Source organism: Coregonus lavaretus (genome assembly GCF_964263955.1).
Source record: "Coregonus lavaretus genome assembly, chromosome: 14".
Lineage (NCBI taxonomy): Eukaryota > Metazoa > Chordata > Actinopteri > Salmoniformes > Salmonidae > Coregonus > Coregonus lavaretus.
The window spans coordinates 49662795-49682259 of record NC_140001.1 but is presented as its reverse complement, the minus strand read 5'-3'; the positions used below and the strand labels follow the sequence as shown (position 1 = coordinate 49682259).

General features: G+C 42.9%; 1 protein-coding gene across 1 annotated transcript in view; it reads right to left on the bottom strand.

Annotated features, from left to right (window-relative positions):
* The window catches only part of msh3 (mutS homolog 3 (E. coli)), a 100165-nt gene that overhangs the window by 20926 nt on the left and 59774 nt on the right, over nt 1-19465 (bottom strand). Inside the window, exons 20-21 of the mRNA XM_084177168.1 lie at nt 17691-17848; nt 9692-9878 (exon numbers count right to left, since the gene is read on the bottom strand). Of these exons, the coding sequence (XP_084033294.1) occupies nt 9692-9878; nt 17691-17848 (345 nt within the window). The remainder of the gene's footprint in view (nt 1-9691; nt 9879-17690; nt 17849-19465) is intronic.

Genomic DNA, 19465 nt, shown 5'->3' with positions numbered 1-19465 from the left:
TTCTATGGCATCGAATCCTTCAGAACTAACCTTCAGAACTAACCTGCTCCAGGGCAGGCTAACTAAGGGCTAACTCCATTTATCCTAAATGAAGTGTCTGAGCCATGAGTTGAGGATCTATGAAATCAGATTATTTAGTGGCAGGCGGGCGAGCAATATCCACGGTCGTAGTACGGATGAAGCCTGACCTGGAATGTGAAGCTAACTGAAACTGGCTAGCTTTATAAAAGCCTGAGTAGATCTAGCTTGCTTTATAGTATACCACTGGTGACAGACAGTGACACACACACTGTGACACACACACTAACCACCATTCCCTTTTAATCTCTGTTAGTCTAATGGCTGGCTTGCCAGTGAAATGTTCAAGTAGGAGACGTACAGAGTCAACTCCACCTATGGCTTCCTCTCCATGTATGGCCAGTATGAAAAAATTTAAATAATAATGTATGCACTCACTAACTGTAAGTCGCTCTGGATAAGAGCGTCTGCTAAATGACTAAAATGTAAATGTAAATGTGGCCCCTCAATGGCTCCTCAATGTCTTTTTAGAAGGTTTAGTTATGCATTATTTGCCTCGACAAGGACCCCATTTCCAACCGAAATACCTGTATTTATACTGGTATATATTACTGATAAGTCCATGTCAATTCTCTCTCCTTCCCATCTATCCCTCTCTCCCCCCTCAGTGTTCCTCTAGAGAGGCCTGCCTCGGATGAATGAGGCCGAGGGCAACCCCCCCAATACCACAACCTTGTCTCACTGAAGAACGATGAAGGCAAGACTGAGGAGTACAAGTACTAAGAGAGACAGGCAATATGAATGAGTAGTACCGAGGGCAGGTGGGTCACGAGACGAATCAAAGACATACACGTTTGTATGTGATCATGTATTAGTGTAACAGAGTTAAGAACGTGCTGTAAGCACACTCCACAGCTAGCTTGAAATGTTGCGGATGGAGCCACCCAATTGGCAGAGGATCACTGGTTCAAGCCCAGTGTGCGACAGGGACAGAGGAGGAAGATGTACAGTTTTTGCATTAGCACTACACACCTGATTCAAATCACCAACACTTGATGATAAGTTGATCATTTGAATCAACTGTGTAGTGCTAGGGTAAAAACAAAAATGTGCACCCCTTTGGGTCCCCGGGACTAGGATTAAGAAATGCTGTTCTATCTAGACTAAACACATTCCCCACCTCATGTCTCCCTGGTTACAGAATGTAGACATGATCCAACTCTGAACACACTGACTATACTTCAATGAATGTTTGTTCCATGTATCTTTTATGCTTTATTTGCCAACCACAAGCATGTAGCTTAGACATGAGAGCATTGGTTGTTTAAAAAAAAAGTTTCAGTGTTGCTACAGTTTGCAATCAAAGTAATTATGACACTATTTATGTTTTTCAGGTGATTGTGGTAACAGTCTATCAGAGATGGGCAACTCTGGTCATTGGAATGCAATTAGTTTAAAATCAGGTGTTAGCTGGGGCTGGGGAAATAGTGTGACACCAATCAGGCCCCTGAGGGCTGGAGTAACCCAATGGTGATGACCAGATCGAGATGGAATCAACAGACTTAACGCAAGATCCAGCATGATCTGATACAGGGCGGCAGGTAGCTTAGTGGTTAAGAGCATTGTGCCAGTAACCGAAAGGTCGCTGGTTCTAATCCCCGAGCCGACTAGGTGAAAAATCTGTTGATGTGCCCTTGAGCAAGGCACTTAACCCTAATTGCTCCTGTAAGTTGCTCTGGATAAGAGCGTCTGCTAAATGACAAAAAAAACTAAAAAAAACGAATCTAGTGCACCTGATTCTAATAAGTAGCTGGTTGATAAGCTACCGGAGGGTAACCCTCCAGGAAATCTGAACCTCCACCTAGTCCCCCCATCCTTTTCTATTGTAACCTCTCTCCTTCTACTATAGCCATCTTTGGTGATTGGACTGAGAGGGATGTAAACAGAGACGGCTTGCAGCTACCACATTCAACAATGTGTGATTCATTCACCATTACATCATCATTTACAATAAATTGAACAATCTTTCTTTCATATTGTTTGTCTGTGCTAAGGAGGACCAGTAGGTTAATATGAATAGTACTGATGACTGTATTACAATCATGTTGGTAAGGTTGACTTGAGACCTTGATTTTTATTGTTGGAAACTGACTAATTGACTTGAGCAAGTTTGTGTATGTTTATAAGCATATAAGTAGCCTAGCAATAGTGATTAATGCATTATGGGTTAAATGGAATGATCTATGTGCAATTGTATTTGGCCTGAGGCAAAGTACAAAGGGGGCCTGTCTCTGAAACAGAATATTTCCATAAGGGTGAGATAGGAGCCATATGTTAAGAGCTAATAGATTGTAAACTACTGCCCTACAACACTGTCTTATAGCTTTACTATCATTATATTCTCTCAATATGTTTTGCATCCATATATTCACTTGAGTATGAATATATTCAGAAATAGCTTTTTGTGTATGAGAAGGATAATTATCTAGTACTGAGATTCTGTAAATTGTCTTTGCGGCTGTATGACCCAGCGTAGTTTAATAAATCGAGCAATAACTTTTAAATGGAGTCCGTCTGGATCATTGTACCAGAACTCAGAACCTAACATTATGTTTTGGTATTGTAATATTTTCTTAAATGGTCTCATCACCTGCTGCTTGCATTTAAATAGCTAAGTTGTTTACGAATTACATAATTGTCAGAAAGTGAGGATAAATAAGGCTAAGATGGTGGAGCCATCTCAGTGCAGAACAACATTGCCTGGACACTTACAGTGCCTTCAGAAAGTATTCATACCCCTTGACTTATTCCACATTTGGTTGTGTTACAGCCTGAATTCAAAATGGATTAAATAGATTCACCATCTATCTACACACTACCCCATAATGATAACAGTGAAAACATGTTTTTAGAAATTTTAGCAAATATATTTAAAAAAATACATAGAAATCTCTCATTTACATAAGTATTCACATCCCTGAGTCAATATTTGTTAGAATCACCTTTGGCAGCGTTTTACAGCTGTGAGTCTTTCTGGGTTGGATTGTACCATATCACATTTACATTTTAGTCATTTAGCAGACGCTCTTATCCAGAGCGACTTCAAATCAAATCAAATCAAATTTTATTGGTCACATGCGCCGAATACAACAGGTGCAGACATTACAGTGAAATGCTTACTTACAGCCCTTAACCAACAGTGCATTTATTTTAAACAAAAAAAGTAAAAATAAAACAACAACAACAAAAAAAGTGTTGAGAAAAAAAAGAGCAGAAGTAAAATAAAGTGACAGTAGGGAGGCTATATATACAGGGGGGTACCGTTGCAAAGTCAATGTGCGGGGGCACCGGCTAGTTGAGGTAGTTGAGGTAATATGTACATGTGGGTAGAGTTAAAGTGACTATGCATAAATACTTAACAGAGTAGCAGCAGCGTAAAAAGGATGGGGTGGGGGGGCAGTGCAAATAGTCCGGGTAGCCATGATTAGCTGTTCAGGAGTCTTATGGCTTGGGGGTAGAAGCTGTTGAGAAGTCTTTTGGACCTAGACTTGGCACTCCGGTACCGCTTGCCGTGCGGTAGCAGAGAGAACAGTCTATGACTAGGGTGGCTGGAGTCTTTGACAATTTTGAGGGCCTTCCTCTGACACCGCCTGGTATAGAGGTCCTGGATGGCAGGAAGCTTTGCCCCAGTGATGTACTGGGCCGTACGCACTACCCTCTGTAGAGCCTTGCGGTCGGAGGCCAAGCAGTTGCCATACCAGGCGGTGATGCAACCAGTCAGGATGCTCTCGATGGTGCAGCTGTAGAATTTTTTGAGGATCTGAGGACCCATGCCAAATCTTTTTAGTCTCCTGAGGGGGAATAGGCTTTGTCGTGCCCTCTTCACAACTGTCTTGGTGTGTTTGGACCATGATAGTTCGTTGGTGATGTGGACACCAAGGAACTTGAAGCTCTCAACCTGTTCGACTACAGCCCCGTCGATGAGAATGGGGGCGTGCTCAGTCCTCTTTTTTTTCCTGTAGTCCACAATTACAGTTAAGTGAGTGCATACATTTTATTTATTTTTTCATACTGGCCCCCCGTGGGAATCGAATCCACAACCCTGGCGTTGCAAACGCCATGCTCTACCAACTGAGCTACCTCCCTGCTGGCCATTCCCTCCCCTACCCTGGACGACGCTGGGCCAATTGTGTGCCACGCCATGGGTCTCCCGGTCACGGCCAGCTACGACAGAGCCTGGATTCGAACCAGGATCTCTAGTGGCACAGCTAGCACTGCGATGCAGTGCCTTAGACCACTGTGCCACTCGGGAGATACATATCTGCACATTATTATTAAAAACAATTCTTCAAGCTCTGTCAAGATGGTTGTTCATTACCGCTAGACAGCCATTTTCAGGATCTCTAGTGGCACAGCCTTAGACCACTGCGCCACTCGGGTGACCTTCAGGGTTATCTTTGGTCTCTTTGTTGCCGCTCTGATTAATGCCCTCCTTCCCTGGTCTGTGAGTTTTGGTGGGCGGCCCTCTCTTGGCAGGTGCCATATTCTTTCCATTTTTTAATAATGGATTTAATGGTGCTCTGTGGGATGTTCAAAGTTTCTGATCTTTTTTTTATAACCCAACCCTGATCTGTACTTCTCCACAACTTTGTCCCTGACCTGTTTGGAGATCTCCTTGGTCTTCATGGTGCCGCTTGCTTGGTGGTGCCCCTTGCTTAGTGGTATTGCAGACTCTGGGGCCTTTCAGAACAGGTGTATATATACTGAGATCATGTGACACTTAGATTGCACACAGGTGGACTTTATTTAACTAATTATGTCACTTCTGGAGGTAATTGGTTGCACCATATCTTATTTAGGGGCTTCATAGCAAAGGGGGTGAATACATATGCACGCACCACTTTTCCATTATTTATTTTTTAGAATTTCTTTTAACAAGTTATTTTTTTAATTTCACTTCACCATTTTGGACTATTTTGTGTATGCCCATTACATGAAATCCAAATAAAAATCCATTTAAATTACAGGTTGTAATGCAAAAAATAGGAAAAACGCCAAGGGGGTTGAATACTTTTGCAAGGCACTGTACCTAACTCTCACGGAGCGTTCAGAGCGCACTCCGCACTTGACGCTCTGCTCTGGCCGAGGAGTAGGGTTGATCCGGGCGTTCTGACCTCACAACGGCAGTCAAGCACCCAAACTAACTAACGTTGGCTAGCATGCTAGCTACAGTTGAAGTCGGAAGTTAACATACACTTAGGTTGGAGTCATTAAAACCCGTTTTTCAACCACTCCACACATTTCTTGTTAACAAACTATAGGTTTTGGCAAGTCGGTTAGGACATCTACTTTGTGCATGACACAAGTAATCTTTCCAACAATTGTTTACAGACAGATTATTTCACTTATAATTCACTGTATCACAATTCCAGTGGGTCAGAATTTACATACAGTAAGTTGACAGTGCCTTTAAACAGCTTGGAAAATTCCAGAAAATGATGTCATGGCTTTAGAAGCTTCTGATAGGCTAATTGACATCAGTTTGAGTCAATTGGAGGGGTACCTGTGGATGTATTTCAAGGCCTACCTTCAAACTCAGTGCCTCTATGCTTGACATCATGGGAAAATCAAAAGAAATCAGCCAAGACCTCAGAAAAAATATTGTAGACCTCCACAAGTCTGGTTCATCCTTGGGAACAATTTCCAAACACCTGAAGGTACCACGTTCATCTGTACCAACAATAGTCCGCAAGTATAAACACCATGGGACCACGCAGCCGTAGCAATGCTACCAAATACTAATTGAGTGTATGTAAACTTCTGACCCACTGGGAATGTGATGAAAGAAATAAAAGCTGAAATAAATCACTCTCTACTATTATTCTGACATTTCTCATTCTTAAAATAAAGTGTTGATTCTAACTGACCTAAGACAAGGAATTGTTACTAGGATTAAATGTCAGGAATTGTGAAAAACTGAGTTTAAATGTATTTGGCAAAGGTGTATGTAAACTTCTGACTTCAACTGTACTTCCAGACACAAATGAGAGAACACCTCACCCTGACCATTTTACTCACCCTAGCAGAGCTGGTTAGGCTGTTTTCATGTTATCCAGAGCATTGGTGACCGTAACTGTGCTGCTGGAAACAATTTAATTACGCTATTTTGCAGACGTTTACTGACACCGGCCATATTCAACAGGTTTTGAGCGTTATTCATGCATTCTGGCACACTCAGACAGGAGTGCTCTGAAATCGGAGTAGATAGCCAGAGTGAATTTACGAACACAACCTATTGACTTGATTATTCAAGTCATTCTTAGCTTAGCTAAGTGGTATAATCGTTGTGCGTTCTTAATGGACATTGTTAATGATGTCTAGCTAGTAATTAGTTATGCTAACAAGCTAGCAAGAAGTTGCATAGCAACAGCATCAACTTCCGGTAGACCGCCGAAGCGCTAGTACTCTCACCTGAAAGGATACCGCTCGTTTACAGTATACTAAAATTAACTAATTGTATATAGAATGTTAGTACAGGTATTCGAACACAGCTTATGATCTGTAAACCTAATTCTGTCTTTTTCGGTTTCTACTTTAACAAAAATGAAATATTAGCCAGTTAGCCCACAGCCAGTTAGCCCACAGCAGAGAAAATATTAGGATATTCAACCGGAAGGCACTCTGATATGCAATCTTTCTCGGTCATTGAAGTGTCACTGTTTTAAACTTACCGAAATGTCCCTATGGGAGAACGCAAAATGTCTATCCATCCTTCCAGCAAGAAAACTATTGTTGCGTCTATAATATACTGTACCATGGGGTTTTATACTGTATATTTAAATACTGAATTCTCAACATCCCACGGGGGGCCAATTCTCAGCTCATTCTAATATTTCTACTACTGTACATTACATTTTAATTACACTGTTTATACACACACCGCAGATTTATTTATATACTGGATGCTTGACATAGATAGTTCACTAATATATTTACTGCTGTACATACTGTATCATTCTTAGTACATCTTGCATACATTTATCCGGTGTATATACGAATAGATTGCATTTGGATGACTGTTATAGTACTTTTTTTGTTGTCAATTGGATTCGTTCCAACATTTCTTGATTTATTTTATTTTACGTTTTGATTTTTTGTGTACTTGTTTGACATTTTACTGCATTGTTAGGAGCTAGTAACATAAGCATTTCACGGCACCTGGTATAATATCTGCTAATCTGTGTACGCGAGCAATAAACTTTTATTTGAACATTAAAATATTGTCTAATTTACATTGTGTAATTTATTGACGGTCCCTAACTAGCCCCGGAGATAGGCTATCCAAAGTCAAACCAATTTTGCCTCGGTTGCACACCAGTCGGATGAAGCTAATTGACAACAATGTGTCTAACTCTTCCCACCTGTGAAAACACACACCCACATAAAACCACACCCAGAAACCAACTCACGTTTGAATTCAGTCTTGGCCGCAGGCATTAATTAATTAACCAAATCTAAAATGAGGCCAGTGTTTGCTGTGATTTGAATGAGATGAAATAGAAATAAACATAAAAGCTAATTTACTAACTTAGCTTGATTGCATTTAGATGAATATATTTGAGTCATTTAGCAGACGATCCAATCCAGAGGGACAATAAGCACATTCAATTGAGGAGGCTGAAACAACAACCACATAGTAAAACCTTGATTGGATGTGTGCAGAGGTCGACAACAACACAGCTTTACAACCAGTGTGAGCCTCATCATGGAGCTGCACACAGGGGCCCATTTCTCTCCAGCTCCATCAGCTCCCCAGCTAGTAGACATATGGTGGGTGATTCCTCACCACTGTAGATTCTGCTAAACAAGATCCCCCATGTGCACCAATAAGCTCATTCCCACAGGACCTGAATGTGCGCTGATAAATATATTCCCCCTGGAGCGGTGGAGTCCAGGTGGAACTAAATGAGACCTGAGAGGCAGAGAGACCAGTAACATGCAGACACACGCACCCACGAACGAGCACACCCACTCATGAGCGCACACACGCATCAGGGACCAGGCCACTGTTCTGTCACTTAAGAGTCAAACCAGCAACAATTTGCAACAACATCCAGAGGAGTCCTGAGGGACATCAGGTGACTTCTCTACTCTGTCTGTCTTACTCCCCACACCTCTATTGCTGCCTCTTCATGTCACCTCTCTTCCTCTCTATGCATCTGCCTTCCTCCTCTCTCTACCTCCTATCTGGATCAATGCTCCCCTCCTCCTTTTAATACAAATAAAAAAATTGCAGGTCCTGAAGCAGAGGTGATGTGAGATCCTCTCCCACACACACAAAAGACACACACACACCCACGACAAGCAGCTCCATTATATTAGCATTATAGATCAATTCTACCTCCCTCAATTATACTCCCTCTTCTAGCTCTGTTCGGCTCCCAGTATCTCTCTAGGGCCTACTCCACGTATGAAAAACAAACTATCACAGCGCTCTCACACACACACACACACACACACAAAACACCCACACACAGCTCCAAAAAGCTTTATTGGAGGCCATAACTTAGTGATTTGGAGGGCGTCTGACATAAAACCCCACTGGAGGTGTTGACTCAGCTCTATGGGGTACAGGGGTGTGAGTGTGTGTGTGTGTGTGTGTGTGTGTGTGTGTGTGTGTGTGTGTGTGTGTGTATTGAAAAGTGTATATAGCACTTAAAGCACAATGTTACCAGTGAAGCCAGGGAGACATAAGTCAGGAAGGCCAAACGACGAACGTCTAAAAGCAGTGGGTGTCTGGAGTGTTCGTGATCACCGTGTGTGGCGATTTAACATGTAGATTTGTACAGATTGAACAGAAAATGACGTCCGACTTTCTGGTCAGAGAAGATAGGACGGCCACCCGCTGTTTTTTACCATTCATCAGCACAGTGTGTTTTGGCCTTTACACTTACAGTCAAGTGAAGTAACTATAGTGAAGAATATAACACCCTCCTTACAATCAAACATTGGGGAGGTTCGATAATGCTGTGGGGTTAGTTTGCTGCCTCTGCTACTGGGGGACTTGAACGTGTGCAAGACATGAAATTAGCAGATTATCAAGGTGCTTTGGATTGCAATGTTCAACCCATTGTCCAAAAACTGGGTCTCCTTTGAATTTCGTGGGTCTTCCAGCAGGACAACAACCCCAAACACACATAAAAAGCACCCAGGATTGCTTCAAACTGCTCTGGAATGGCCAGTGATGAGTCCAGATCTGAATCCCACCAAAAACCTATGTCGATATCTGAAAACAGCAGTTGGTCGAAGGCAACCCACAAACGTTGAAGAATTGAAACAGTTTAAAGTTGAAGAGCCAGTAGAAAGGAGCAGCAAGCTCATTGATGGCTACAAGCATGTGTTGGCAGTTCTTGGCAAAAGGCTATGCAACCAAGTACTAGCTCAGGGGTGCCAATAATTTTGTCAATGCCATTTGTTTTATTTTCTACATTCAAATTGTAAATGTAAATTTCCAAAAACAATTGGTTCTGCAATGTTGAAAATCCAATAACATAAATTCAATTTCTACTTATTTTCTAAGAAAAAATGTGTCTTGTTGTGAAAGTAAGTTTGTTCAATGACTAGGATAGGATAATAGGCTGACATACAGATGCATGCATGCACACACACTCACATCTCTGATGAAGTACTCCAGAGTAGCATAGGCGATAGCTATCCCGTCGTGGGTGCTGGTGCCCCGCCCCAACTCGTCCAGGATGACCAATGACCTCTCAGTTGCCCGGGCAACGATTTCCGAGGCTTCCGTCAGCTCCTCCATGAATGTGCTCCGGCCTTTATAGATGCTGTCAGACGCCCCCATTCTACCAACACACACACACACACACACACACACACACACGTTAATTATGCTTTCAGACGTTCCCATCCTACAGACCAATAACACACAGGAGAGAAGAATTTTACAATGAAATGCGTCCACTTAATTCTACTCATTTTATTTCTACATTTTACAGGAAGAGAGGAGGAACACAGCTTTAGGGTGTGTGTGTGTTCCACAAGGCAGTGAAAAGACAGAACAGCTTGTATGTGTACTAACACCTACACTTGTTGGACCTGTGTGACGCCAATAGCCTACTGTCCATTAATAACAACACACAATCTCCTTACACAACCTTGAACCCCCTCCTACAGACTCCGACTCAACTCAACTCACAGCACAAAAACAGAACAGAGGAGAGAGAAAAGAGAGGGATTGAGAGGGACACACACACACACACACACAAAGGTACACTACATCACCAAAAGTATGTGGACACCTGCTCGTCGACCATCTCATTAATATGGAATTGGTCCCCCCTTTGCTGCTATAACAGCCTCCACTCTTCTGGGAAGGCTTTCCACTAGATCTTGGAACATTGCTGTGGGGACTTGCTTCCATTCAGCCTCAAGAGCATTAGTGAGGTCGAGCACTGATGTTGGGCGAATAGGCCTGGCTCGCAGTCAGCGTTCTATTCATCCCGAAGGTGTTCGATGGGGTTGAGGTCATGGCTCTGTGCAGGCCAGTCAAGTTCTTCCACACTGATCTCGACAAACCATTTCTTTATGGACCTCGCTTTGTGCACGGGGGCATTGTCATGCTGAAACAGGAAAGGGCCTTTCCCAAACTTTTGCCACAAAGTTGGAAGCACAAAATCGTCTAGAATGTCATTGTATGCTGTACCGTTAAGCTTTCCCCTCATTGGAACAAAGGGGCCTAGCCGATCAATGGAAAACAGCCCCAGACCATTATTCCTCCTCCACCAAACTTTACAGTTAGCACTATGCATTCGGGCAGGTAGTGTTCTCCTGGCATCCGCCAAACCCAGATTCTCCGTCGGACTGCCAGATGGTGAAGCGTGATTCATCACTCCAGAGAACGAGTTTCCATTGCTCCAGAGTCCAATGGTGACAAGCTTAACTTTTTTTTTTTTTTTTTTTTAGTCATTTAGCAGACGCTCTTATCCAGAGCGACTTACATGAGCAATTAGGGTTAAGTGCCTTGCTCAAGGGCACATCGACAGATTTTTCACCTAGTCAGCTCGGGGATTAGAACTAGCGACCTTTCGGTTACTGGCACAACGCTCTTAACCACTAAGCTACCTGCCGCCCCACTCCAGCTGACGCTTAGCACTGCACATGGTGATCTTAGGCTTGTGTGCGGCTGCTCGGCCATTGAAACCCATTTCATGAAGCTCCAGACCAACAGTTCTTGTGCTGATGTTGTTTCCAGAGGCAGTTTGGAACTCTGTAGTGAGTGTTGCAAACGAGGAGAGACCATTTTTAAGCGCTACACGCTTCAGCACTTGGCGGTCCCGTTCTGTGAGCTTGTGAGGCCTACCCCATTCGCGGCTGAGCCGTTGTTGTTCCTAGACATGTCCGCTTCACAATAACAGGACTTACAGTTGACCAGGGCAGCTCTAGCAGGGCAGAACTGTTGACGAACTGACTTGTTGGAACAGTGGCATCCTATGATGGTACCACGTTGTGTCACTGAGCTCTTCAGTACGGGCCATTCTACTGCCAATGTAGACATTCCTGCAGTCAGCATGCCAATTGCACGCTCCCTCAAAACTTGAGACACCTGTGGCATTGTGTTATGTGACAAAACTGTACATTTTAGAGTGGCCTTTTATTTTCCCCAGCACAAGGTGCACCTGTGTTATGATCATGCTGTTTAATCAGCTTCTTGATATGCCACACCTGTCAGATGGATGGATTATCTTGGCAAAGGAGAAATGCTCACTAACAGGGAAGTAAACAAATTTGTGCACAAACCTTGAGAGAAATAAGCTTTTTGTGCGTATGGAACATTTCTGGAATATTTTATTTCAGCTCATGAAACATGGGACCTCAAACACTTTACATGTTGGGTTTATATTTTTGTTCAGTGTATATTAAAACATTCCGGTTTCAAACAATGAAGTATGTTTTCAAAATGCATACTGCCTCCATCTCATTGCTGTGTTGTGTGACGCGCTGATGAAGCCTGCCTTCCGTTGCCGTTTAATGCCGCATTCAAAACAACTGGTTACTCGGAAATCTCAGACTTCAAGACAACAGGGAAAAAAACTAGCTTCGACTGGGAAAAATATTTTTGAACGGTCATCCAACTCGGAATTCGAACTCGGGCCTCTTTCTAGAGTTCCGACTTTCCGACCTGAAGATCACTGACGTCATGATTTGACCTCGTATATTTCAGAGTTTCCAGTTGTCTTGAAAGCACCTGACAGATGTTCCACTCAAAGGCTCTGTGTGACAAGATAGGTAATGAAAAAAACTGTACACACGCGGCAATTTAATTCCACTAACTTATGCTAATTAACCTATAGACCGATAAGCATGACCAGTCAAATGTATTTCCATCGACTGGTATTTCCATAATTTAAATAGGCAAAAAATCATTATTCCTAATGGGATTTTTTCCCTAATTCTCCTGGACAATTGGCTTTGGAAAAAAATCTGACAAAAGCAGGCTATTAGCGGTTAACAGAAATCCTGGTGTGTGTCCATGCGTGTGTGTGAGCAGAGCCTTAGATTAGGATGCAGATGAGAATTCTGTTGAAATGCTGTCAGATAAACATGCAGCAAATCACAGGATAAGAGATTAATAAAACGAGACACACACACACACACACACACACAGAGAAGAGAGAGATAAAGAAGAAAGGAGAAAGAGAAAGAGCGAGAATCCGCGACTCACATGAACTAGATTTGTCTCTCCCTAGCCAGCTCTGGACTCTCACCGACAACCATTGACTAATAATAAACATTTCTAGACTCTACAAGCAACATTAATTTCATTTTCAATATGGTTTCCGCACCTCTGAACATGCTTCTTGTCATTTGACCAATCAGATAAACCACTAACGTATGTAACCATGGTTACGGCACATGCCAGAGAGGAGAGGGGTGTAGCCAGCATGCCTCTGCATCTCATCAACCAATTAGGGTGTGCACGTTGCGTGCATGTGTGTGTCACACTCCAGGGAAATTAAATCAGTAAAATATATAATGTAGCCTAGCAGTGGACCGACGTAGAGTATAAGATCATGAGGCTATTCAGCTGGCTCAGTGATGCCATGTAGATAACCTGCCAGAGCAAACTGTGTGGTCTTTTATTTCTAAATAAAACAATGAAACTATTAGTTTGGAGTGTGTTCCATTTTCCATACTTTAATATTCTGTGGCTGTACGGACTGGCACCCACTCACAAAATAAGGAGCTGTTATCTCCATTTCACCAGACCATAAGCATCTGGGGACATCATGGCTGTCTTAGAGTTTCCTCTCGTTTAGGGAGGGATTTTCTGCCTATTCGCTGTACGCTTTCAGTCCTTCATTTATTCTGTTTCACTTCCTCCATTATTTAATTATTTATTCTCTTGATTAGGCCTCCAGACTAGCGGAAGTTTGCCAGGGAACACTCAGAGTCTAAGCGAAGGCAGATGGGTTGTAGGACCCTCCATGCCGTGCTGTGCCACCCACCAGAAAGCCATTCCATGCCACCTCTGTCCACACTCCCTCTGAACAGAACAGACGCCAGTGGAGCATTGGAAGACTTTTCCTTTACACAACAACCATGCCCTTTACACAAAACATCCCCTGCAATCCAGCTATGAAACATTCAGGGCTGGGTGAATGAACCATGATGAGCCTACTCCTGGACTAAAAACACTTTCAATAGAGAGTCTACATTGAAGGGTGGTTTCCCAGACACAGATTAAAAGCAGGCTCAATGTAGAATCTCAGTTGAAAATGCTTTTTAGTCCAGGATTAGGCTACATCTGTGTCAGGGAAACAGCCCCTTAAAGTCTACATAGATTGAAAGGGTCTGTTACTTCTGGAGTAAGCTTATCCTCACTCAGGGTTCAATCATCCCTACTACCAAATTGTCTTTAGAACCAGAGGTCTATCTGTCCCTCCAGGATTTCACTGCGTTTTTTAATGATGTTTGAGGGTTGATGGCTCACCTCACTAACCGCTAGGCTACCTGTCAACCGGTACTAGTGTTGTGATTTTTCAAATCTGCACAAAATGCGGGAAATTGTTGATTTATTTTATTGATCACAAAATCCTGGAGACTGGTCTATCGCGTTTCCGCTGCCAAGGGATTGACTACGAGTGGATCTTCTGAAGCGCAAAGTCCATGCAGGTTGCGTCTAAAGCACTGCATCAGATAGATACTACAATACAGACTGCAGAATCAAGACATGGAAACCATTTTGATACAATATATGACATGAAAACAGAGAAGAGATAGGAGACATCAGAGAACAAATAGTAATGGCTGGTTTGAATGTACGGTCGATGTAAGGTTCTTTCAAACAGCTTTCTACATTCCATTTCCTCTGCAGTTTCCATAACAACAGTGAGGAAAAGAGAAAATGTGCTCCATAACCTTCAGATTCAATTAGTCCATCAGAGCTAAAATACCATCAGAAACACACAGACAACACACACGCACTCGTCCATCAGCACTCAAATACCATCAGCCATGAACGCACAAAAAACGAGACACACTCTCCAACCGAGGGAACACTCTGATGAACTTTGCTGAGGAGGAAACAGATGATGTCATCTCATCTCCCAAACTAAAATAGCATTCTCTCTGTCCTTTATAACACACACACACACACACACGACCACACAAAGTGTAAGATAAAGAGAGGGATGAGACTGGCAGAGGAGGAGGGAGGAATCTATCTTTTCGCTTTCAGTCATCTCAGAGGAGTGTATATTCATAGTGAGTTTATTATTCAGATAAAGCTTAATCTTTGTCCCTCTCTCAAAAACACTTAATTGTAAATGGCCATACAGCATATCTTATTTATAGTCTATGAGAGAGAAGATAGAGAATGAGAAAAGTGGACATGTGAGTGTTGGGACTAGAGGGAACATCAGACACTTCTACAGGGCAGTACTTCAGAACAGAGGGGGAGAGAAATGGGGAGAAAAAGGGAGTGAGAAGAGAAAAGCGGCAGAGAGATACTTAAGTATTTAAGTATTTTAGATACTCCTACTTAAAGCAGTGCTGTGCTTTAAATATTGGCAGAGCTCTGATCTACAGCCTTAGTGTGTATATACACACGCTCTCTGCCTGTCAATTAGCGAACGTTGGCGCTCATAGGAGCGATCCATATCAACGGGACTGCAGTAGAGTGAGTCACAAATTTTAAGTTCCTCAGCATCCACATCACCGAGGACTTGTCATGGACCAACAACACCACCACTCTTGTCAAGAGGGTGCAACAGCGTCTCTACTTCCTAAGGCGGCTGAAGAAATTCGGCATGCTGCCCCGGGTCCTCTCCAAATACTACCGCTGCACCATCGAGAGCGTTCTGAGCGGTTGCATCATGGCCTGGTACGGGTATTGCTCCGTCTACAACCGCAAGGCCCTCCAGCAGGTGTTGAAGACGGCCCAGTACATCACTGGGACTGTGCTCCCACCCATCCAGGTCCATCATCTACTTGAAACAATGCCTGAGGAAGGCACGTAGCATCACCAAGGACCCCACACACCCCAGCCAAGAGCTGCATGATGTCTGATACGAACAGGCTCAGAGACAGAGTCTATCCACAAGCCATCAGACTGCTGAACACTTGAACTGGACTGACCACCTACTCTGATTCTCCGCAACTTAGCACACATGCACACACCCACACACGTTACACACACACACAATCACAACTGCTGCAACCAGACACTTATTACACTGCTCTTACACGTCCCCCCCCATCCCCAATATACATATAAATATTGGTCTATAAATTGTGCCTTCCTGTTTTATACTGATGCTAAAATGTTTATTCCATTCTACTTCCATTTACTTCATGTTCGTATTCTTATCTTTTATTATTGTTGTTTGGATTGTTGAGAAGGAACCTGCCAGTAAGCATTTCGTTGGACGATGTATACATGTGTATCCCGTACACGCTACTAATAAAAACTTGAACTAGTTCAACTTTAGCCCCAAACTCACAGACAAACACACACATATCACTGGCCTTGCGAATGGAGGAAGTGATAGATCAAGTGTGAGATAAAGAGAGGGATGAGACTGGCAGAGGAGGATGTAGGAATCAACCTTTTCGCTTTCAGTCATCTCTCACACACACACACACACACACACACAGGAATCGACACATGCCCAGCCAAACCTACAAACACCCCAGATACACACACGCCCAAACGTCCACCCACACCAACAAACACACACACACACAGACACACACACACCCTGTCGTTTACCGTGGTATGCTGACTGGCACTGCCCCCTCTGTGTGTTAACACACAGAAACATGCTTAAACACTCAAAACGCACAATAAACATCTGCAGGTGATTAGGGGTATTTCCCTATACCGTAGTGATCACACCGTTATACTGGCCTATTTACTGGCCTAGATACCACACTAACATGTAGTCAGCAAGAGGAAAATACACTTTCTGTGTGAAATACAACATTGAAACAAAAAGTCGGGATAAACACAAATTACCTGTGGTAGACACCAACACATATTCGGGCTTGCAGAGGAACACAAAAGGATTATGGGAGATTAATGTGGCTGTCACACTAAAAATAACGTCACATCTTTACGACCACACACACACGCCTGTACGCCATGCAAAAACACACACAAAACAGTGGGCAGTCATCGGGGCTGTACACACGGCTAAATGTGTTGATGTTGTGCACTCAAATTACATGTAAACAGAGAGACCACATAAAGCCTAATTTATACTCTAGGCGTAACAAAAACATGTAGATGTGTGCACCCCGCAATTTGTAACTTGACGCAAGTACGCAAGATTGTCATTTTGCGTAGCTTATTATGTTCATTGCGTATGGTATGAATTTGGGAATGTCTTCTTCTAACGCTGATGTTGTTTGGCTGCCACACACTCAAGTTAACAATATAAAAACAAAAGTAATCATTTATGTGGCCAATATTAGCCATAGAGGTGTGTTATTGTGTCATTTGTATGTATATTGTGGTCCTCTGTAGCTCTGCTGGTAGAGCACGGCGCTTGAAACGCCAAGGTAGTGGGTTCGATCCCCGGGACCACCCATACACAAAAAAAAATGTATGCACGCATGACTGTAAGTCGCTTTGGATAAAAGCGTCTGCTAAATGGCATATTAATATTAATTAATTAATTAATATTAATTATATCCAACACGATTTTAATATGTACCTTTCCGGTAGGGGCAGCGGTGGCCATGCACTACTCAATTTTGTTGTAAGTCTAATTTCACTAGAGAAAGAAAGACAAAGAAAAAGAGAGCGCGATGGAGAAAAATCTAAAATCTGCTGTGCCTCTAGTGTTGTCATGGCCACTATTCTTTCTGCTTTTGCCCAACAACAGACAGAAAAGGAGAAACAGTCTTTCCACCTCCTTTAGTCTCTCTATGCTCACATAAGCGTTGAACAGAAACTTGCGTACGTGTGTGTGTGTGAGTGTGCGTACGTGTGTGAGAGGGAGAGTAGTCTCTGGTCTCCCTCACATTACCTGGAAACTACTGAGGAGCTAAAAAGGCCACCAGAACTAAGTTGATAATGAGTTGATAATGGGCAACAAGGGGCTGACAATGTGTCAATCAGTAAGTGTGTGTGTATGTATGTGTGTGTGTACCTGGTGTATATGCCATCCAGGATGCCCAGTCTTGCCTCTGTAGCTGGTACATATGATCCCACCTGGGCCATGATGCTGACTAGCGCCACCTGGCGGATGTAGGAGCTCTTACCCCCCATGTTAGGGCCTGTTATTATCATAGTCCTCCTTCCGTCACCCTGCAAAAACAGAGAGGGGGGTACAAAGTGTAAATAGCTAAGTGGTGTTCATTTATTTATTTGGGGGCACATCGGGCAAAATTAGTTTGACACCCCTAAGCTGAAAGCCACCACTTCCGACACATAGCAGCTGAGAAAACAACTCTAACACTTTATTTTCATTTTCTTTCGACAAAACGGTTTGTCATTTTACAGCACCACCCTCTCTCTCGCTCTCGATCTCTGATATTATTTTGAAGGCGGAGGGAAAAATATTGTGACAATAATGATACTTATTTTTGCAAAACTGAATAGATTCAAAATGCTTGTGAATCGTGATATTTGGTTAAATGCACTTAACAACTAAATTACATACAGTCTAGGGATGGGCAATTTAAATCATTTCAGCATTCAAATAATAAAATAAAAATTCGGATATCCGGATAGTTTTTTTTGTTTGTTAAATGGAGACTTGCTCACGTAACTTGCGAGAGAGCCAGTGCGTTGCGCTTTGACAGTCTGTGTGGCACGGAGGGAGAGAGCGAGAAAGTAGCCAAACCGACTCAAGCTAGTTAGACAAACTTGTTGCTGCCATAGGTTATCTATCATACCATCTGGTAGTGCCTATCTTGACTGCATTAAATCGTTGTAAAGAAGCTAGCTAAAGTAGGCTAATTGAGGCTATTTTGCTGCAATCCCTATCCAATGTCTACAACAACTCCATCAGTGGCAGCCGCTGATTGACTGAATACCAGGGGCACGAGGTGGTTGAAGTTGTCAACAAAGCAGCATGACAGAAATATGATGGCAAGTATTTGAACTACCAGTAGTTTGCTTGAGAATATATATAAAGCGATCTGGGCATTTGAACAACAGCATACATACACCTATAGTGAGTTCCAAAAGTATTGGGACAGTGAAATATTTTGTTTTTGTTTTGGCTCTGTACTTCAGCACTTTAGATATTAAATTATACAATGCCTATGAGGTTAAAGTGCAGACTGTCAGCTTTCATTTGAGGGTATTTCAATCCATATCGGGTGGAACAGTTTAGGAATTACTGCACTTTTGGGACAAATTCACTTATGTATATTAAAGTAGCTCAGGACCTCAGACTGGGGCGAAGGTTCACCTTCCAACAGGACAACAACCCTAAGCACACAGCCAAGACAATGCAGGAGTGGCTTCGGGACAAGTCTCTGAATGTCCTTGAGTGGCCCAGCCAGAGCCCGGACTTGAACCCGATCGCACATTTCTGGATGGACCTGAAAATAGCTGTGCAGCGACACTCCCCATCCAACCTGACAGAGCTTGAGAGGATCAGCAGAGAAGAATGGGAGAAACTCCCCAAATACAGGTGTGTCAAGCTTTTCGCGTCGTCCCCAAGAAGACTCAAGGCTGTAATCGCTGCCAAAGGTGCTTCAACAAAGTACTGAGTAAAGGTTCTGAATACTTATGTAAATGTGACATTTCCTTTGTCATTATGGGGTAGTGTGTGTAAAAAATCTATTTAATCCATTTTAGAATAGGACTGTTTCGCTGGCACAGACTGGAATATGTTCCGGAATTCACCCACATCAGTCATTGGCTTCATTAAAAAGTGCATCGGTGACGTCGTCCCCACAGTGACTGTACATA